Here is an 18,567-nt window from a genome sequence, read left to right on the forward strand (position 1 = left end):
TGCGGCGCCCTCCCGCTTCCACGGCTCACCGCCCAGGGGCCTGAAGAGAACCGCTAAGGTGCCCTCAGAAAGTTGCCCGGGGGGCTTCCCGCCGGCACGGTCACAGTGTATAGGACGTGGGAGTGAAAGCTTTATGGTTGAGTTGAGGTGACTTCATGGATCCTCCGCCAGCGCCCAAAGAAAGACTGAACCATCTTGTGTAGAAAGAAAAATTTCCACTGACTTTTTGCTCCCTGCTCCTCCCTCTGCCCCTCACCCTGCTTGCGCGCTCTCTCTCGTTCTCTCTCCCAAATAAATAAATAAAGTCTTTAAAAAAATAAAGTTTCTATTTTGGATACACTGTATCAAGACAACAAATTGTAGAAAGAAAGAGAAAGAGAGAAAGAAAGAAGAAAGGAGGGAGGGAGGAAAGAAAGAAGAGAGAGAGGGAGAGAGAAGGAAGGAAGAGAGAGACAAAGAAAGAAGGAAGGAAAGAGAAAGAAAGAAAGAAAGAAAGAAAGAAAGAAAGAAAGAAAGAAAGAAAGAAAGAAAGAAAGAAAGAAAGAAAAAGAAAGAAAGAAAAAAGGAAAGAAAGAGAGAAAGGAAGAAGGAGAGAGGGGGGAGGGAGGGAGCGAGGGAAGAAGGAAGGAGAAATGAGCCTTTTTATAGGTTTATGATGTGACTGAGTATTTTTTGCCAGAGCCTTAACTGTGAGTACAGCAGGACCCAGGACAGCCCAGAAACAAAAAGAGGAGCTAAAGTCTCATTTATTGTGGAAATTAGTACTGGACAACTGGTCAGAAATAAATCAGGTTCTCTAAGCACCAACAAATTGACATTCAGAGTGACAGAATTGAAAAGACTGACAAAACTAAGAATTATATAAAGCATGTGAGTAAATGGAAACTCGGGCATAGCTGGTGTGAGGATAAACTGGTACCATCACTTTGGAGAAAAATGTGCCAATAGCTATGGAGGTTGAAGAGAAGCTCATATTCCAAGTTAGTCACTGCTCTCAAGGTCAATATCCTCTTGAAGTTGTTTTTCTTCCAAGGTGATACCCTAGGGAAAATCTTGTACATAGACTGTAGGAAATATTTACCAGGATGTTCACTGTAGTGTTGTTTATAACAGCAAAGACTAGAAACAGCCTAAAGATCCATTAACAAAGGAACGAATAAACAGTGGCAGTTCTCATCACATCTTATTGCTCTTGTATCCCCCGCAAATACGAAAGACTATGTACTCCTTCACTTTTTTTTTTTTAACGTTTTTACTGTGGTAAAATACATATAACATAACATCTACCATCTTAACCACTTCTAAGTGTAGAGTTCAGTGGTATTAAGTACATTCATATTGTTGTACAGACATCACCACCATCCATCTCCAGAACTCTCATTTTGCAAAACTGAAACTCTGCACCTATTAAATAATAACTCTCCATCCCCCGGGCCCTCAGCTCCTGGCAACTACCAATCTACTTTCCGTCCTATGACTTCGAGTACTCGATATACCTCATGTTGGTGGCATCATACGGTACTTGTCTTTTTGTGACTGGCTTATTTCACTCAACATAAGGTTCTCAGGGTTCATCCATGTTGTAGTATAGGTCAAAATTTCCTTCCTTCCTTTTTTTAAAGTTGAATAATATTCCATTATGTGGATATACCACATTTGCTTATCCTTTCACCTGTTGGGGGGGCACTTGGGTTGCTTCCACAGTGTAGCCATGGTGAATAATGCTGCTATGAATATAGGTGTGCTCCTTTATTCAGTTTTAACTTGACATCAAGCATTTTTCATCATGAATAGTTGTAAAATATATAGTTTCCAATGTGTTGTAAATATTGATGTTTTAAGATAAAACCTTTACATCACTCTTTTTAATTGTTTCTAATAGAATGTAAATAAATATCAATTTTATTTCAGCCATCACCTGTTTTTAAAAGCAAAAATAAGGGGGGGCCTGGGTGGCTCAGTCTTTAGGCGTCTGCCTTGGGCTCAGGTCATGATCCCAGGGTCCTGGGGTCGAGCCCCCATCGGGCTCCCTGCTCGGCAAGAAGTCTGCTTTTCCCTCTCCCACTCCCCCTGCTTGTGTTCTCTCTCTCTGTGTCTCTCTCTGTCAAAAAAAAAGAAAAAGATTAAAAATAAATAAATAAAAGCAAGAATAAGTTCTTTAACTTTTGGAAATTCTTCATCATTCCTTTGTCCTCTCTAACTTAGAATTCTATCCATCTTCCTGCCTAGAAGTTTATTCTAATGTGATATGTTTTTATGCTTGAAGACCTTTTATTGATCATACTTCTCTATTACTTCATACTTCATAAATTGTAATTTTAATTTCCTATAACCATGAATTTGTAAGTATTAAAAATTTATTTAGATTATGCCATCATTACTGCTATGAGTAGTGTAGATGGTTTAAAGATAATATAAATTATGAACATTGAAAATTAAGGGTCAAACATAAAAAGTAGCATTTGGTGATAGTGTACGATAGTTGCAAGATGTTACCATTGGGGGGATACTGGTTAAAGAGTATATGAGATCTCTGTATTATTTCTTATATCTGCAGTATCAACCTACAATTATCTGAAAATAAGAATTTTTATAAAAAAAATAACTTTGAGGGAAAATTCAGCTCTTAAAGAGATGGATAGGGCCCAGTTAGTTAATGAACCCATAGAAAACTATTACTTATTGCTAAAAAAGACAGGGTACAATACCAATTACTTTCCTACCTTTTTTTTCATACAATATAAGCACTGAGAAATCTTGTCCCTATAAATTAATAGTTGGTTTTGTTATAGCAGAGTCACCACATCTTTTAACTTTTTCCCCCCAAATTCATTTATTTATTTATTGCAAAACAAAACCATGATAGTGAGCTACCATTAGAAGTTCATCTTAATGATCTATTAGTTGCTGTATTAGTTTGCTAGGGCTGTTGTAACAAAGTACCACAAACTAAGTGACTCAACAACAGAAATGTATTGTCTCACAGTCTGAGAAGTCTGAGACAAGGCGCTGAGTCAGTTCCCTCTGAGGGCTGTGAGGAAGAATCTGCGCCGTCCCTCTCCCCTAGCTTCTGGCAGGTTGCTAGCCATCTTTGGGTTGCTTGGCTTATAGAAGCATCACCCTGATCTCTGCCTTTATTTTCACATGGCATTCTCCCAGGGTATGTGTTTGTGTCCAAATTTCCCCTTTTTATAAGGACACCAGTTATACTGGATTACGATCTACCCTAGTGACCTCATTTTAACTTGACTTTACCTCCGATAAAACCCAATCTCCAAATAAGGTTACTTTCTGAGGTATTGGGGGTTAGGACTTCAACATATGATTTTCAGGGGGACACACACAATTCAGTCCATAACAGTTGCCAGCTCTAGTAGGTCTTCTTTCAATTGTGTTGAAAGCAAAGACTTGGGAACCACTGACCTGTAAGTAGATTGGCTACCATCTTTAGAATTATTCACTTCTCAGTTTCTGGAAGCGGACTCAAATAGGCTTTACCAATGTCTATTCGGTAGTTATGAACTGTACCATTCTTACCTCACCTAGAAGCAACTGCCTTCACTGATGAACTTAGAAGGGGTTGGGGGAAATAGAAATATTTTTAATTTCAACACAAATTTGCCAAAACAATATTTTAATTTAATGTTTTCATTTTATCATAGACTTTAAACTTTGTTTTCATCAAAACAAATTTGGAGCTAAGGTTTTACCTCATTTGATTAATTGCAAATAAAAATGCTGCCAACTAACCTCATTGGCAAAGTCAGTCTTCAATGTCAAACCAATTAGCAAATCAGACCTTGTGTTAAAAAAGAAAGTGTGTTTCCTTTTGCAATGCTGATGAATACGCTAGGAATGAGCACACATCCCATAATAACCGTCTGGCATCTGCATTCTAGCTCTGCAGAGAGAGGTGAGTAAAGTGATGAGGGCCAGGAGTTGGCCATAAGGTGGTCCAGCTCCAGCATTTCTCCCAGACAACCTCTTTGCCGGGATCTCGGGAACTTTCCTCAGGAGAAATGCTTATTCACAACCAAGGGAATGGACATGAAATGAAAAATATCTGGGTGTTTCCCTTTGATTGTTGCCCCAGAGAGTTTTGCACCTCCTGGGCATTACACCAAATTAACGAACAGGAGGGTAGCAGGTCTGCCTTTTTGTTCTAAAACAAGAGAAGAGCGATTATGAAAGGGGAGGTGGGGAAAGAGAATCAGCACGAAGACTAGACACAGACATTTGCTCCTGGGCAGATCCGTCTTAGGAAAGAGAACAAATGGGAGTTGAAGTTCTGGGAAATGAGCCCCTTAAAATAACGTGTATCCCCAAAGACAGCCAGACTCCTTGTTCCCACAGGGTATGAATACTCTGGTTTGAGGACCACTGAACTGTGGAATATTCACAAGATAAGACTACTATACAGCATTTAAAATAAATGAACTAAATCTATATGTATCAACACAACTCAAAGACATACAATATGACAATGTTTCTATATATTGAAACATTCTCCAGAAAAAGTGGGTGTGGCACAATTGGGTAGAATTGACAGGTATTTGTCATGGAGATAAAGCAAGGCCCTGTTAACTCTAGAACTCAAGGGCCTTTCTAGACCCAAACAAGCTAACTCCTTCCAAGGAGACAGTATTGTCTCTACAGTCTAGGATTGGCAAGAGGAGGCAGCAGGCCCTTGATTCCAAGTTGCACCTGCAGTCAGTGTCTTAGGAGCCGAGGGTCAGAGCCCTGATGAATCTCATACCACTGCCCTGCCGGGTTATGTGTTCCGAATGCCTTCAATTCATGTAAATTAAGATTACTTTATTTCCATGTTTTAAGAACAAACACCTCAAAAGAAACAAAGACTTGCTTAAATTTGGCACAGTAACTGGTTACTCTCTTACCTTATCTCTCTCTGGATGTTTTTAAAAATAAGGGCCTTGCTTGACAGAATGCAGGAGTTCCCATGCCTTCATGCCCTCCCATGTGAGTGCCGCAGCATGCGGCACGGGAGCTCACCTGGCAGTGAGGAGCAGGCCCCACCCAGCCCTCTGCACACCTGGCCCTACTGCAAGCAAGCATCCCCAGAATTTTCACAAATTGCATCTGCTCTCCCACCTGCTGTGAGGCGGATGTCATTGTGGTTGCGTTGAGAATCCACCACATTCTGTAAAAAATATCATTGGGGTCACAAAGCCTCCTTGGTAGGTTTCACATGTCTTGGCATCCCTCCCCCCCCACACACCCTCTGTCATGCTCTGTACAAAGGGACTGCCTCCCCCATGGCTGACACTTTTCTTAGCTGCAAGGCAGGAAGGCATCCAAGCCAGCTGCAGCTCTCTTTCAGCAGACCAAGATGGCCAGCCTGGACTTGACTGTTTCCTTGTCACCCTCAGTCATGTGGGTTAAGGGACAGCACTGTGTCTACACAGCCAGGGACACACACGTGCATGCATACATCTATATGCTATATGCTGTGAGTCACAGTTATAACTATCATTACAAAGGGTTTTCCTTCCCCAGCATCCCTCATCTTCCATTTGAAAATGTAACATGTACTGAGCAAGTCCTCAATGATACAGATATATTGTATCTACTACAGCCCACTTAAATGTCCATTAACAGGAAAATTAAATTATGGAACACCCATAGAAAATGCACCCGTTTAGAAGAATGAGGTAGATCTACATGTGTTGATATGAAAAGCTTTCATTCTTCTACTATTAGCTAAGAAAGGGAGGTTGCAAAAAATGCATGTGTAGTACAACCCCATGTGTCTAAAATGACATATAGGGGCACCTGGGTGGCTCAGTTGGTTGAGTGCCCAACTCTTGATTTCGGTTCAGGTCATGATCTCAGGGTCGTGAGATGAAGCCCCACTTCAGGCTCCACACTCAGCGGGGAGCCTGCTGGAGATTCTCTCTCTTTCCTTCTCTCTCTACCAGCCCCTCATGCTCTCTCTCCCTCTCAATAAATAAATAAATAAATAAATAAATAAATAAATAAATAAATAAAATAAAATGACGTATAAACATCTGTTTATGCACAGACCATAGCTGAGGGACACACTCAACTGTCACAGTGGTTTTCTCTGGAGAATGGATGACAGTGAGGAAAACTAAGGGAATTTTCCCTGTTTTTGTTTTTGTATTTTTTTTCGTTTTTGTATTATTTGAAGTTTTTCAAGAAAACATAACTCTTGTAATTTAAAAGACACTTTAAAAAACATTTCTAAATATATAAATGCTAAATGTTCCCCTCTTGCGCTGTTGGTGGGAATGCAAACTGGTGCAGCCACTGTGGAAAACAGTATGGAGGTTCCTCAGAAAGTTAAAAATAGAACTACCCTATGATCCCATAATCAAACTACTGGGTATTTACCCAAAAAATTACAAAAACAGAGGCCCTGGGTGGTTCAGTCAGTTGAGCTCTGACTCTTGATTTCCCCGGTTCAGGTCATGGTCTTGGGTCCTGGGATCGAGCCCTAAGTTGGGCTCCAAGCTCAGTGGGGAGTCTGCTTGGGATTCTCTCTCTCCTCCCTCAGTTCCTCCCCCTGCTCCTGCTCTCTCTTTCTCTCAAATAAATAATATATTTTTTAAAAAATACAGGAGCGCCTGGGTAACTCAGTCGGTTGAGTGACCCACTCTTTTTTTTTTTTTTAATTTTATTATGTTACGTTAGTCACCATACAATACATCATTAGTTTTTGATGTGATGAATCCACGATCCATTGTTTTCATATAACACCCAGTGCTCCGTGCAGTATGTGCCCTCCTTAATACCCATCACTGGGCTAACCAATCGCCCCTCCCCCCTCCCCTCTAGAACCCTGTTTGTTTCTCAGAGTCCATAGTCTCTCATGGTTCATCTCTCCCTCCAATGCCCCCCCGCATTTTTCCCTTCCTTCTCCTAATGTCCTCCATGCTATTCCTTATGTTCCACAAATAAGTGAAACCATATGATAATTGACTTTCTCTGCTTGACTTATTTCACTTAGCATAATCTCCTCTAGTCCCATCCATGTTGATGTAAAAGTGGGGTATTCATCTTTTCTGATGGTTGAGTAATATTCCATTGTATATATGGACCACATCTTCTTTATCCATTCATCTGTTGAAGGGCATCTCGGCTCTTTCCACAGTTTGGCTATTGCGGACATTGCTGCTATGAACATTGGGGTGCATATGGCCCTTCTTTTCACTACATCTGTGTCTTTGGGGTAAATACCCAGGAGAGCAATTGCTGGGTCATAGGGTAGCTCTATTTTTAAATTTTTGAGGCACCTCCACACTGTTTTCCAAAGTGGCTGTACCAACTTGCCTTCCCACCAACAGCGTGAGAGGGTTCCCCTTTCTCCACAACCTCTCCAACATTTGTTGTTTCTTTCCCTGACCATTTTGGCCATTCTAACTGGTGTAAGGTGGTATCTCACTGTGGTTTTGATTTGGATTTCCCTGATGGCTAATGATGATGAACATTTTTTCATGTGCCTGTTAGCCATTTGTATGTCTTCTTCAGAGAAGTGTCTGTTCATCTCTTCTGACCACTTTTGACTTGATTATTTGTTTTCTGGGTGTTGAGTTTGAGAAGTTCTTTATAGATTTTGGATACCAGCCCTTTATCTATAGTGTCATTTGCAAGTATCTTCTCCCATTCTTTGGGTTGCCTCTTTGTTTTGTTGACTGTTTCCTTTGCTGTGCAGAAGCTTAATCTTGATGAAGTCCCAAAAGTTCATTTTTGCTTTTGTTTCACTAGCTTTTGGAGATGTATCTTGAAAGAAGTTGCTGTGGGCGATGTCCAAGAGGTTACTGCCTATGTTCTCCTCTAGGATTTTGATGGATTCCTGTCTCACATTGAGGTCTTTCATCCACTTTGAGTTTATCTTTGTGAATGGTGGTAGCACTCTTGATTTCAGTTCAGGTCATGGTCTCAGGGCTGTGAGATCACGCCCTGTGTCAGGCTCCGCACTCAGTGGGGAGTCTGCTTGAGATTCTTTCTCTTCCCTCTGCCCCTCCCCCCACTCATGCATGCGCTCTCTCTCTCTCTCTAAAATAAATAGTCCTTATAAAAAACCACGAAAACTCTAATTCAAAGGGATACATGCACCCCTATATTCACAGCAGCATTATTAACAATAACCAAATTATGGAAGCAGCCCAAGTGTCCACCGATAGATGAATGGATAAAGAAGATGTGGTATATTTATACATGTATTATTAGTAGCCATAAAAAGGAATGAAATCTTACCATTTGTAACAACATGGATGGAGCTAGAGAGTATAATGCTGAGGGAAATAAGTCAGTCAGAGAAAGACAAACACCATATGATTTCACTCATGTGGAATTTAAGAAACAAAACAAGTAAGCAAAGGAAAAAAAGAGAGAGAGAGACAAACCAAGAAACAGACTCTTTACTATAAAGAATACACTAGTGCTTACCAGAGGGGAGGCGAAACAGGTGATGGGGATGAAGGAGGGCACTTGTGATGAGCCCTGGGTGATGGATGGAAGTGTTGAATCACTCTACTGTCCACCTGAAACTAATACAACACTGTACGTTAACCATGCTGGAATTAAAATAAAATAAAATAAAATATGTTAAATGTTCCACATAGGGGTAAGCACCTTGGATGATTTGAGAAGGGTGGGGATCACACATTGAAATAAAAGAAATGGTAATAATTTTTTGTAAAGCCCCATCCAACATTTAAGTTCTACAAACACAGCTCAGCCCAAGCTATGATATGACATGGTGGGGAGGGGTGTCTGCAACACAGTCCTCATCAGGCAAAACCCACAGATGGGGCAGACACATGGAATAGATAATGCCACGTGGCTTGACTCTAGAATCAAGTAGCAACAGTGTGAGGTGTATTCATTATAGGATTCAAAGTGGGAAGGCTCGGGCACCCTGAAGAAAGGAGAGGCAGGTATTCATTGGGGCTGGAAGGTTTCAGGATAGCAATGGCTAAGAAGGAAGGGGGTATGATGTGCCGGAGCCTGAGAGGGAAAACTGCCTCCACCCAGGCATTCACCCAGGCTTCACACGTGTCCCTGCCAAGCGCCTAAAGCCAAGGATACAGAGGAATGAGGTCCACGTCCTACAGCACTGGAGCTGGGGCCAGGGGTTAAACAGAATGGTATTTCAGGCAAAGGGAACAGCAAAGGCAAGGAGTCCAGAGTTTAGACAACGTCAAGTTCAGTGAGAATGCAGGGCCAGGGGACTGGGCAGAGGCTAGGAGGAGCCAGCACCCAGAGGCTCTGAGCCAAGCCATGTTTCAGCTTCCATCCAGTCCTACAAGTCACAGGAGGCTGCAAGAGTGACACTGTCAGATCCCCTTTATGAGAATCATGATCATGGCAGGGTGGCTGAAGGTGTGGCCAAGAGATGGACTCATGTGGAGGCTGTTGCAGTGGCCCCAAGAAAAAATGTTGAGGCTGTATGGTGATGTTTAGCAGTGGGGAGGAATCTCCAAGGGTGTGGTCAGCAGAGGACTCCAGTCCCACACAAGGCAGGTAGCTGCTGCCCCCTGGTATTCTCCCTCCTGCTGAACACCAGACTACCCTGCTGGGGACCTGTGCAAGTCACCAGCGCCTCTCCCTCCCCAAGCTTCAGTGCCCATCTTGCTAGAGCCATTCTGAGTGACTACAGAGGAAGTGGACACCCTGCTTTCCTGCTTACTCTCACCTTCTTCGCCTCTTGTAATCTCTCTTTACCCTCTGTCTCTGCCGTCCCCACAAGAGAGCCTTTTCCAAAGGTCATTTGCGAGCCTTTTTCTTCATCCTTAAGCCCGCAGCTCTTAACCGTCCCCAGCTGCCCTGCAAGCCCGCTTTGACGGCCCAGATCATGGACCCCAGCCTCCTCCCTGGGCTGGAAGGTGGCAACCGCAAAAAAGAGGGCGACTCTCCTCTGCGGGGCTTCGGGTGACATCACATCCTCCGAGCACGAAATGTGGCTCCTCGGCCGGCCGAAGGGCGCAACTTCCCCCCCTCCGCGTCCCACCTGCTCCAGCGCGAGTCCGCACGCGTCGCGCCGCGCAGCGCGCCATGGCCTCTCGGGTGACCGCCCTGCTCCTGCCTCTGGCCCTGCTGCTCCGTGAGTTTGCGACCGTCCGGGAGGGCGGGGGGCGGGGCAGACGAGGAGCGCGGGGCTCCGGGCTCAGCCTCGATGCCTGCCGCCCGCAGATGCCGCCGCGGCCGCCGGGCCAAGCCAGTTGCGCATGTCGCCGCCGACGGTGGTCGCACAGCTGGACATTCAGAAAGTGGAGCTGCAGTGCGAGGTGCTGCTGTCCAGCGCGGCGCCGGGCTGTTCCTGGCTCTACCAGAAGAATGAACCTGCCGCCCCCCCCCGTCTTCCTCATGTACCTCTCCCAAAGCCGGACCAAGTTGGCGGAAGGGCTGGACTCCAAACAGATCTCGGGCACGAGGACGCGTGACAACCTCTACAGCCTCACCCTGCAGCGCTTCCGCAAGGAGGACGAAGGCTACTATTTCTGCTCTGTCCTGAGCAACTCCATGCTGTACTTCAGCCCCTTCGTGCCGGTCTTCCTGCCAGGTCCGGGCGCCCGGGGCGCGGCACCTCTCGGTGTGGGGTTTAGGGCTCACCTCTGAACCCCTTTTTTTTGACACGGACGGCCCGCTTTTGAACCTCTTAGCGCCCTTGGGGGTGGGGGCTACTTAATACTGCTTCACAGACAAGGAAACTGAGGCTAAGATGCGGCTGGGGGTACTGAAGATGGCTTCTTAGGTCCGGCGGATCTAGGCTCGAGTTCGGGTGCGTGTCTGCTCCTGGGCAGTTACTTAAATTCTGTGGGCCTGCCTTGGCTTGTCACTACAATGCGGCTATCAACCCAAGCCCACAAGCTTGCAGGTTGAGCCCTGGAGAGAGGCTGGGCGACGGGGAGCGGGCTCTTGCGTTCCGGTCCGGGGCGCCTGGTGCGCTTGGCCCGGCCCGGGACCCAGCAGGCTGAGGCGCGCGCCGCGAAGGGGTGAGCGCGAATCCTGGAGGTCCCCAATTCATCTCCCCTCCCTGAGTGCAGAGGTCGGCGCGGGCGAAGGAGGCGTCCCGTTGGGCAAAGGCGCGCGAAGCAGTGGGGAGGGTTAGCGTCGATGTCCCCTGCCCGACTCCAACCACGCCCTGTTTCTCCCGCAGTCAAGCCCACCCCGACGCCCGCGCCGCGACTACCCACGCGGGCGCCCACCAACGCGTCGCAGCCGATGTCTCTGCGCCCGAGAATCTGCCGGCCTGCGGCGGGCAGCGCAGGTGAGACGGGCGCAGGGGTGCCGGGACTGGGACCCGCCGGGGGCGGTGCGGACCGCGGGGAGAGCCCCTGCCAAGCTCAGCCCTGATCCTGGAGGTAGAGCCGAAAGCTGTCCAAATGGTGGGGAAACCGAGACCCGACCCGAGGGACAGGCCCCAGCTGGTGGTGTGGGTTGGAGGATCCCGGGCCAGCTCCTAAACGTCGGCGTCTTTAGTGGAAAAAAGTGGGCTGGACTTCGCCTGTGAAATCTACATCTGGGCACCCCTGGCCGGCACCTGCGCCATCCTTCTCCTGTCACTGGTCATCACCGTCATCTGCAACCACAGTAAGTTCTAGGGGCGCGTGGAGTGGGGCGAAACGGTTTGCCCCACTTCCTCCTCGTGCGCTGCTTGCTCCAGGCAGCCCTTGCCAGGAGATAGGATGGAAATTTCTGGGACCTGAGCTGCACTGTGGGGTCAGGCACAGTCCATTTATTTCCTGGAGACAGAACTCGAGAAACCGCTTTCCACTCCTCTTTCCACTCTCTGGGACATTTTTTAGGAAGATAGAGCCCTTATCCCAGGAGCGGCAGCAGAATTGTGTTCCCTTGGCAAAGGCGAAGGCTGCAGGGAGTGCAGTTTCTGGTTTATTACAAACGCCAGCAGGAGAGGGTGTGCCCCTGTGGCCCTGGGACTAGTGCCCAGGAAGACTGGGTCAAAACCGTGACCGGTTGAGATGTACCCTGGGCCACTTCCCAGTGAACCCCCTACTACTTCGGGTCCCACTGTGGGTGACTGTACTAACCCATCTTAACCCACATCTCTATTTGCAATGCTTTTAGAACTGATGAGAAGAGGGCTGGAAAAGCAGCTTTTTTTTTTTTTTTTAAGATTTTATTTATTTATTTGAGAGAGAGAGAGAATGAGAGAGAGAGAGCATGAGAGGGAGGAGGGTCAGAGGGAGAAGCAGACTCCCTGCCGAGCAGGGAGCCCAATGCGGGACTCGATCCTGGGACTCCAGGATCATGACCTGAGCCGAAGGCAGTCGCTTAACCAACTGAGCCACCCAGGCACCCTGGAAAGGCAGCTCTTAACCTGGCTCTCAAGAGTTATTAATCCTAAAGAAATAGGAAGAGGGAAGGAGGAAATCTATTTGGGGACTATCGGTGTTGGGGAGGCAGTCACTTTACTCCTTCTTTTTCTTATTCAGGGAACCGAAGACGGGTCTGCAAATGTCCCAGGTGAGTCTTTTATAACCCCTGGGTCTGTTAACCCTGGGCAACCCTATGCACAAGTCCTAGCTTCCCAAGCGGCAGTTGGCAGGAACTTTTCCCAGAGAGGCCATGGCAGTAGAATTCTGGGGGCAAGGAGTCAGCATAGTTCCTGAGCAAAGAGAGGCACAAGGCTGGCAAGGTAAGGAAATGGAAGCACAGTTTGGGCTGATGGGGAGAGCAGTGTGACTTCCGTAGGTCTCAATTTTCTCTGGCCTAGCACCAAAAATCCCATCTGAAGGATTCCCCCCATTGGTCCTAGCTCCTCAAAAGACCTGAGGTCTGTTTATCTGGATGAATCCAACTGGTTTTGTTGTTTTCTTAAGACAACTTTTTTTTCTATTTCCTTGTTGTAGATTTTTGAGAGACTAGTGTTTTGAGAGCCAGTCTTTTTCAGGGAACCAAATAAACAATTGCCTAGGCTCCTAATTTCCCTGTGCCATTGTAGTGCCTTGATTTACCACCAAGGACTAGAATGGAAGAAAAGGGACCCAGAGGCAGGAGCAGTTAGCTATCTGGCAGCCCAAGTGACTTCCTGATCCAATTCCATCCCATGATCATTCTGAGATGATCAGGAAAAAACAAGCAAAACAAAGACCAGTGCCTGGAAGAGAAGCCTCAATCTCCTCTGTCCTTTGAACTTAGGCTGAGACAGCCTGTGCTAACATCTAACTAGCCCTACTCTAGCCCTGCACCGCGATGGGGGTTACACTCAGGATCTCTCTTCTCCACACAGCAACCCCATGTGATAGATACCATCGCCCCATCTCACAGATTAGCAGCTCAGATCAGGAAATCTACCCAAGACGGCAGAGACATGATGACTCTCAGATTATCAAAATAATACACCACTTAATAAAAGCCTACAGAGTACCAGTTCCTTTTTATATATATTTCTTTTTTAAATATCAAGTTTTATAACAATCTTTCAAGTAGTTACCATCACCACCATTTTTTCGGATGAGGAAATTGAGGATTAGGACATTTAGTGACTTGTCTAAGGCCACACTGACTGCAAATATCAGAACTGAAACTTCTATCCAAGCTCAGGTTCCTTGCTGCTTGGGGGATGGGGACGTTTAAGGATAACCAGCTCCTTTCAGTAGATGAGAATATTTCAGATTTTATACCTAGGGTTTGCATTTCACACTCCTTGGTATTTCTCTGCAGGAATCCAATTTCAATATCTCATATAGCATTATTATTTTTTAAAATATATATCATTTTTTAAAAGATTTTACTTATTTATTTGACAGAGAGAGACAGTGAGAAAGGGAATAAAAGCAGGGGGAGGAGCAGAAGGAGAAGCAGAGCTGAGCAGGGAGCCTGATGCGGGGACTCGATCCCAGGACCCCGGGATCATGACCTGAGCCGAAGGCAGATGCTTAACCGACTGAGCCCCCCAGGCGTCCCAAAATACATCATTTTTTTTTTAAGATTTTATTTATTTGAGAGAGAGAATGAGACAGAGAGAGAGAGCACGAGATGGGGGAGGGTCAGAGGGAGAAGCAGACTCCCCGCCGAGCAGGGAGCCCGATGTGGGACTCGATCCCGGGACTCCAGGATCATGACCTGAGCCGAAGGCAGTCGCTTAACCGACTGAGCCACCCAGGCGCCCAATACATATCATTTTTAACAATGGAAATGTAATGAATTTCCAATGCCTGTATTATAAACGGTATAACAAGGGGATAAAGACCCTTTAAAAACAAAGAAAGATCTTTAGCATTTGCAAGTACTTGGGGTGCAGTTGGGAGATTTTGGAGGAGAATCATCCCTTATCTATCTTCTCTGAAAATTCTCATTCTGAAATGAACAGAGAGCAAAACCCTAGAATACAAAGCTATACAGAGTAAACACATCTGAGGGATCCACATGCCTGAGTTACCATACTCAGTGATGACTGAGGGCAGCTCAGCTTCCAGAGAGGTTTGGAGGACGGTGTGCATAGACATGACATTCATGATGAATCAGCCCATTTAGGAGGTGCTAGCCCAGTCCTGAATTAATACACATTTTTAGTGGGACATCAAATTTTGGTTGTCTGTGTGAGATAAAGTAGTTCTGCTTGGCTGATGGTGGTGGTTTGCTCACATCCTCCCCGGGGCCGAGAATCAGCTCAACTGATGACCTTTGGTTATCAGCCTCCTTCTCTCACCTCCATGGGTGCCCTGACAAAGGCTCCCAGAAGCTAAACTAACTGGGTTCAGATCCTGGCTCCATCGCCTCCTAGTTATGTGACCTTGGGCAAGTTTTCTAATCTCTCTTTCCCAGTGCCCCCCACCCTCAGGTTGCTGTGACAGCAAGATGGCAAATGTAAGGCCCTTGACAGAGTTGCTGACGTCATTCACCCAGTCCCACGCTGGTGTTCCAGGAACAAGTTCACAGACCCTGCAGGGGCTGGGAGGCTGGGGCGGGCGGAGAGACATGAATGGATACAGTACCATGCTGTGGGGGCTCTTGCTGCAATCATGGTCGGTCATCTGCCTCTCTTTCAGGCCCATGGTCAGACCAGGAGGCAAGCCCAGCCCTTCAGAGAAATACGTCTAACATGGAGATGGGCCCTGTACGACAGCCACTACAAGACCAAACAGCACTCTCTCTGTGAGAATAGCAACAGTCCTTCCTTCCTTATATATCCATTCTATTATTTTTTGGGGGGGGTGGGGTGGAAAGGGTGACTTCTTCTTTATGTGTTTTCCTTAGTTGACACAAAACAAGACTGTACCTCTACAGTACACCACAAGGGTTACAATACCACTGTGTGCACGCATTGGGGTAAAGGGTGGGCAGGCCAGAGCTACCGCGAGCCATGTTCTCAGAATCTGGCGGTTAGAGCTGGGGGCGGAGGTGGGGGGGGTGCTCAGCATGACTCGGTCCAGACCTCTTCAGTTGACATCCAGGGATGGGGAGCAGCTTGAAGAGAGTCACAGCAAGTCTCAGGGCTCTTCCTCCAACCATTGAGGTCTTGCTTCTGGAGGCGTCTGTCTCAGCGTGGGGTGCTGTGTCTCAATCCGTAAGGGCACAAGTGATTTCTTGAGCAGCAGTGATAGTCCCATGACTGCACCCGCAGCCCCAAGGAGGTTATAAAATAAGAGAACTTCTGCCTTTCACAGAGTTCTGTAATGTCATTGAATAATATCAGACTTTTTTATAATGAAATGTGGAACTACGTGGGGTAGGAAGTCCTCAAAGTGGAAGGGATAAACTGAATCCTGGAAAATGAAAAACTCAATCTCTAAAGACAATCTGTGGGAAATCCCCAAGTGGAGGCAAAATTGCTCTCCCAGCTCCTACAGTGCAGAGGGGCCCATGAAAGAGGAGAGACACCCCCCCCTTTGACAAGTATGATCTGAGCATCAGTACAGTTGAACAGAAGTCCCCTTGAGCCTCCAAACTTGCGATACCATATCTGATCGGGCTCCTGGAACATCAGGGACTTCTGACAGTGTGGGAAGGCGGGATTGTTACAGAGCTGCCAGCACTGGCCCTGGCCTCCCCCCGACCGGGAGACGTAGGGCTGCGACAGAACGGACTCTGGTGAGGAGGCGGAGAGCCAAACCTGCTGCCCGACCCGCGCCTTTCCTCTCGTACGGAGCTGAACAAGCCACGAGCGCTCACTGGCAGAAAAAACTCAGATGAGGAAGTAAGAATCACCCATACTTCTTTACCTCAGGCGTAATCCGTTCTTAGTATTGTGGTGTACATTCTTCCTGATGATTTTCTATGCATGTATGTGAAGTATATACTTCCGATTTTTAAAAATGAGATTGCGCTCTGCTTTTCATAAGTGGCTTTAATAAACAAACATTGACGGCATCCTTTTTCACGACAAAATAGCACGCCATTTTCGATTGTGCCCACTCTTATTTAACTATCACTCAGCATTTAATTCTCCAGTTTCCAGTTTTTCACTACTCTAATACCACTGCCAAAACTCTGCACACATCTTTGTGTCTTCAGGATAAAACCCTAAAAGTAAAGTTATTGGGTCAGTCCCCACTTTCACTGTGGACTCCCCATTTTCCCATCAGTTTAAACTGATTAGCCTCTTTTGGCATCACCTTGTCTTTTGTTCTTTTGTGGCAACAGGTGAGCTGATACTCCTCTCGTAATAAATCGTAAAATCTTCACTCTTGTTGAGGTAGAAGATACATACCGAAAAGTGCCCAAATCCTAGGTGTACAGCAGCTCCAAGACATCATCAAGTGAACACACTCGCACAGCCAGCACCAGGCCAACAGAGAACTTTCCCTGCCCTCCTGAAACTGCTTTTGCTACCTTAATTTTTAAAACCAAGGCACTTTTAAAAGAACAGGTATCAAGAGGAAAAAGTGCCTCAAGTGTGAAAAAGCAGAAGTGAAAGCTAAGAAAGTTCCCGTGAGACAAAGTCTTGCCCTTGCCCCCTTCCTCGCCAAACCAATCCGGTGACCAGAACCCGGAGCCACTCCAGGGACTGAGACGCAGTTTCGGGCGGGCTCCAGGCTCTGGGCTACCTGTGGGAGCTGTGCCCTGGGCTCCCTGGAAAGCGGGACAAGGAACAGCCAGTCTCCTCATGGGAGACACTTGAGGGAATGGCTGTGGAGGGCCCATCTCAAAGAACCCGGGCCAGGGTGAAGACAGGAAAAGAGCTTTTCCTCCTTAACTTGCAGCACAGGTGATGAGTGGCTGGGAAGCCACCCTGGGGAGGCTTGGAGAGGGTCCAATACTTACTGATTTTCTCATACCCCCTAAAAAGTTTCACTTACCGTAACTAAAATGGTAAACGCTATTTTGGAGATTAAAAGTATCAACACGGGGGGTGCCGCACGTGGGTGGCTTAGTCCGTTGGGTGCCCGACTCTTGATCTCAGCTCAGGGTCGTGAATTCAAGCCCTGTGTTGGGCTCCACACTGAGGGTGGAGGCTACTTAAAAAAAAAATCAGGGGGTGCCTGGGTGGCTCAGTCAGTTAAGCGTCTGCCTTCGGCTCAGGTCATGATCCTGGGGTCCTGGGATCAAGCCCCACATCAGCCTCCCTGCTCAGCAGGGAGCCTGCTTCTCCCTCGCCCTGCCACTCCCCCTACTTGTCCTCTCTCTGTGTCAAATAAATAAAATCTTTAAAAAAAATCAATATAGGAAAAGGTACTCATTAGAGTTGGCCCTCAGGACCAGGGAGAAAATAAAACAACAAGCTGCAGGCCGAGGCTGAAAGCATGCTAAAGGTGGCTGTGAATTTAGGCTCAGGGCTTGCTAGTGACCACAAACATCCAACTGTTCATTCTGCACACATAGAAGGAGCACCTGACAATTCAAGGCTGGCAGCCTCAGGTCCAAGTCATATTTCACTTGCCAGCTTCTAGCCTGAAGCATTGGTTCTACAAATTTCCCCATGTGGAAGATGCCCACGACACATTTTTTGGACCCTGAAAAGCCGGCAGTAGAGAAACGACTTCTCTGTTATGCAGTTAACTTGGGGGTTCATTGAATAAATATTCATTCATTTAACAAAAAACATATTCCATTTGTGGAAGAAAGAACTTTGTCATTTGTTTCTCCAGTTGTGAAACTGCCCTTCAGAGAACCCCTGCTGCACTTGAACATCCCCCATGACTCTTCAACTAGTGGGGCAGGGAGAAGTCTCTTTTTCTCCAGCAAGAAGCTGCCCCTCCGTCCTGCCCTTGGCCGTGTGCAAACCTCTACCCCCCCTTCACCCCCCCCTCATATTGTGACCACCAGGGGCAGGCAACACTTACTCTGCTCCTAAAAGCAGGCTTGAGCTATGTTTCTCCACCAAAGGAACTGACGGAGGCCACAACTGCCTTAGATTAGGTTAAGTGCAGAGTTCTAAAAGCAGCTTCCTGGCTCTGCTACTTACCCTGTGTTCTCTAGCAAGTGACTTAAAGTCTCAAAACCTCGGTTTCCCCGCTTGTAAAATGGGGGTAATGATAGTCCCTACCTCAAAGGGTTGTTGGGAAGAATATATGAGTTTCTGTGTATTTTTAAGTGCCTCGAAGAGCTCCTGGAACACAGTACCAAAATGTATCCTGAAAACCAACATACTGGGCGCCTGGGTGGCTCAGTCGT

General features: G+C 46.6%; 1 protein-coding gene across 1 annotated transcript; it reads left to right on the forward strand.

The window, feature by feature from the left end:
* The first annotated feature begins 9,989 nt into the window (after window positions 1-9,989).
* On the forward strand, window positions 9,990-15,189 carry CD8A (CD8a molecule). The gene is given in 7 exon segments (XM_021697614.1): window positions 9,990-10,090; window positions 10,180-10,337; window positions 10,339-10,549; window positions 11,147-11,257; window positions 11,470-11,580; window positions 12,444-12,474; window positions 15,003-15,189. Coding segments are annotated over 7 exon segments (723 nt in total). The 5' UTR covers window positions 9,990-10,041; the 3' UTR covers window positions 15,055-15,189.
* The last annotated feature ends 3,378 nt before the right edge of the window (window positions 15,190-18,567 follow it).

The sequence above is a fragment of the Neomonachus schauinslandi genome, chromosome 10, assembly GCF_002201575.2.
Source record: "Neomonachus schauinslandi chromosome 10, ASM220157v2, whole genome shotgun sequence".
NCBI classification, from domain to species: domain Eukaryota; kingdom Metazoa; phylum Chordata; class Mammalia; order Carnivora; family Phocidae; genus Neomonachus; species Neomonachus schauinslandi.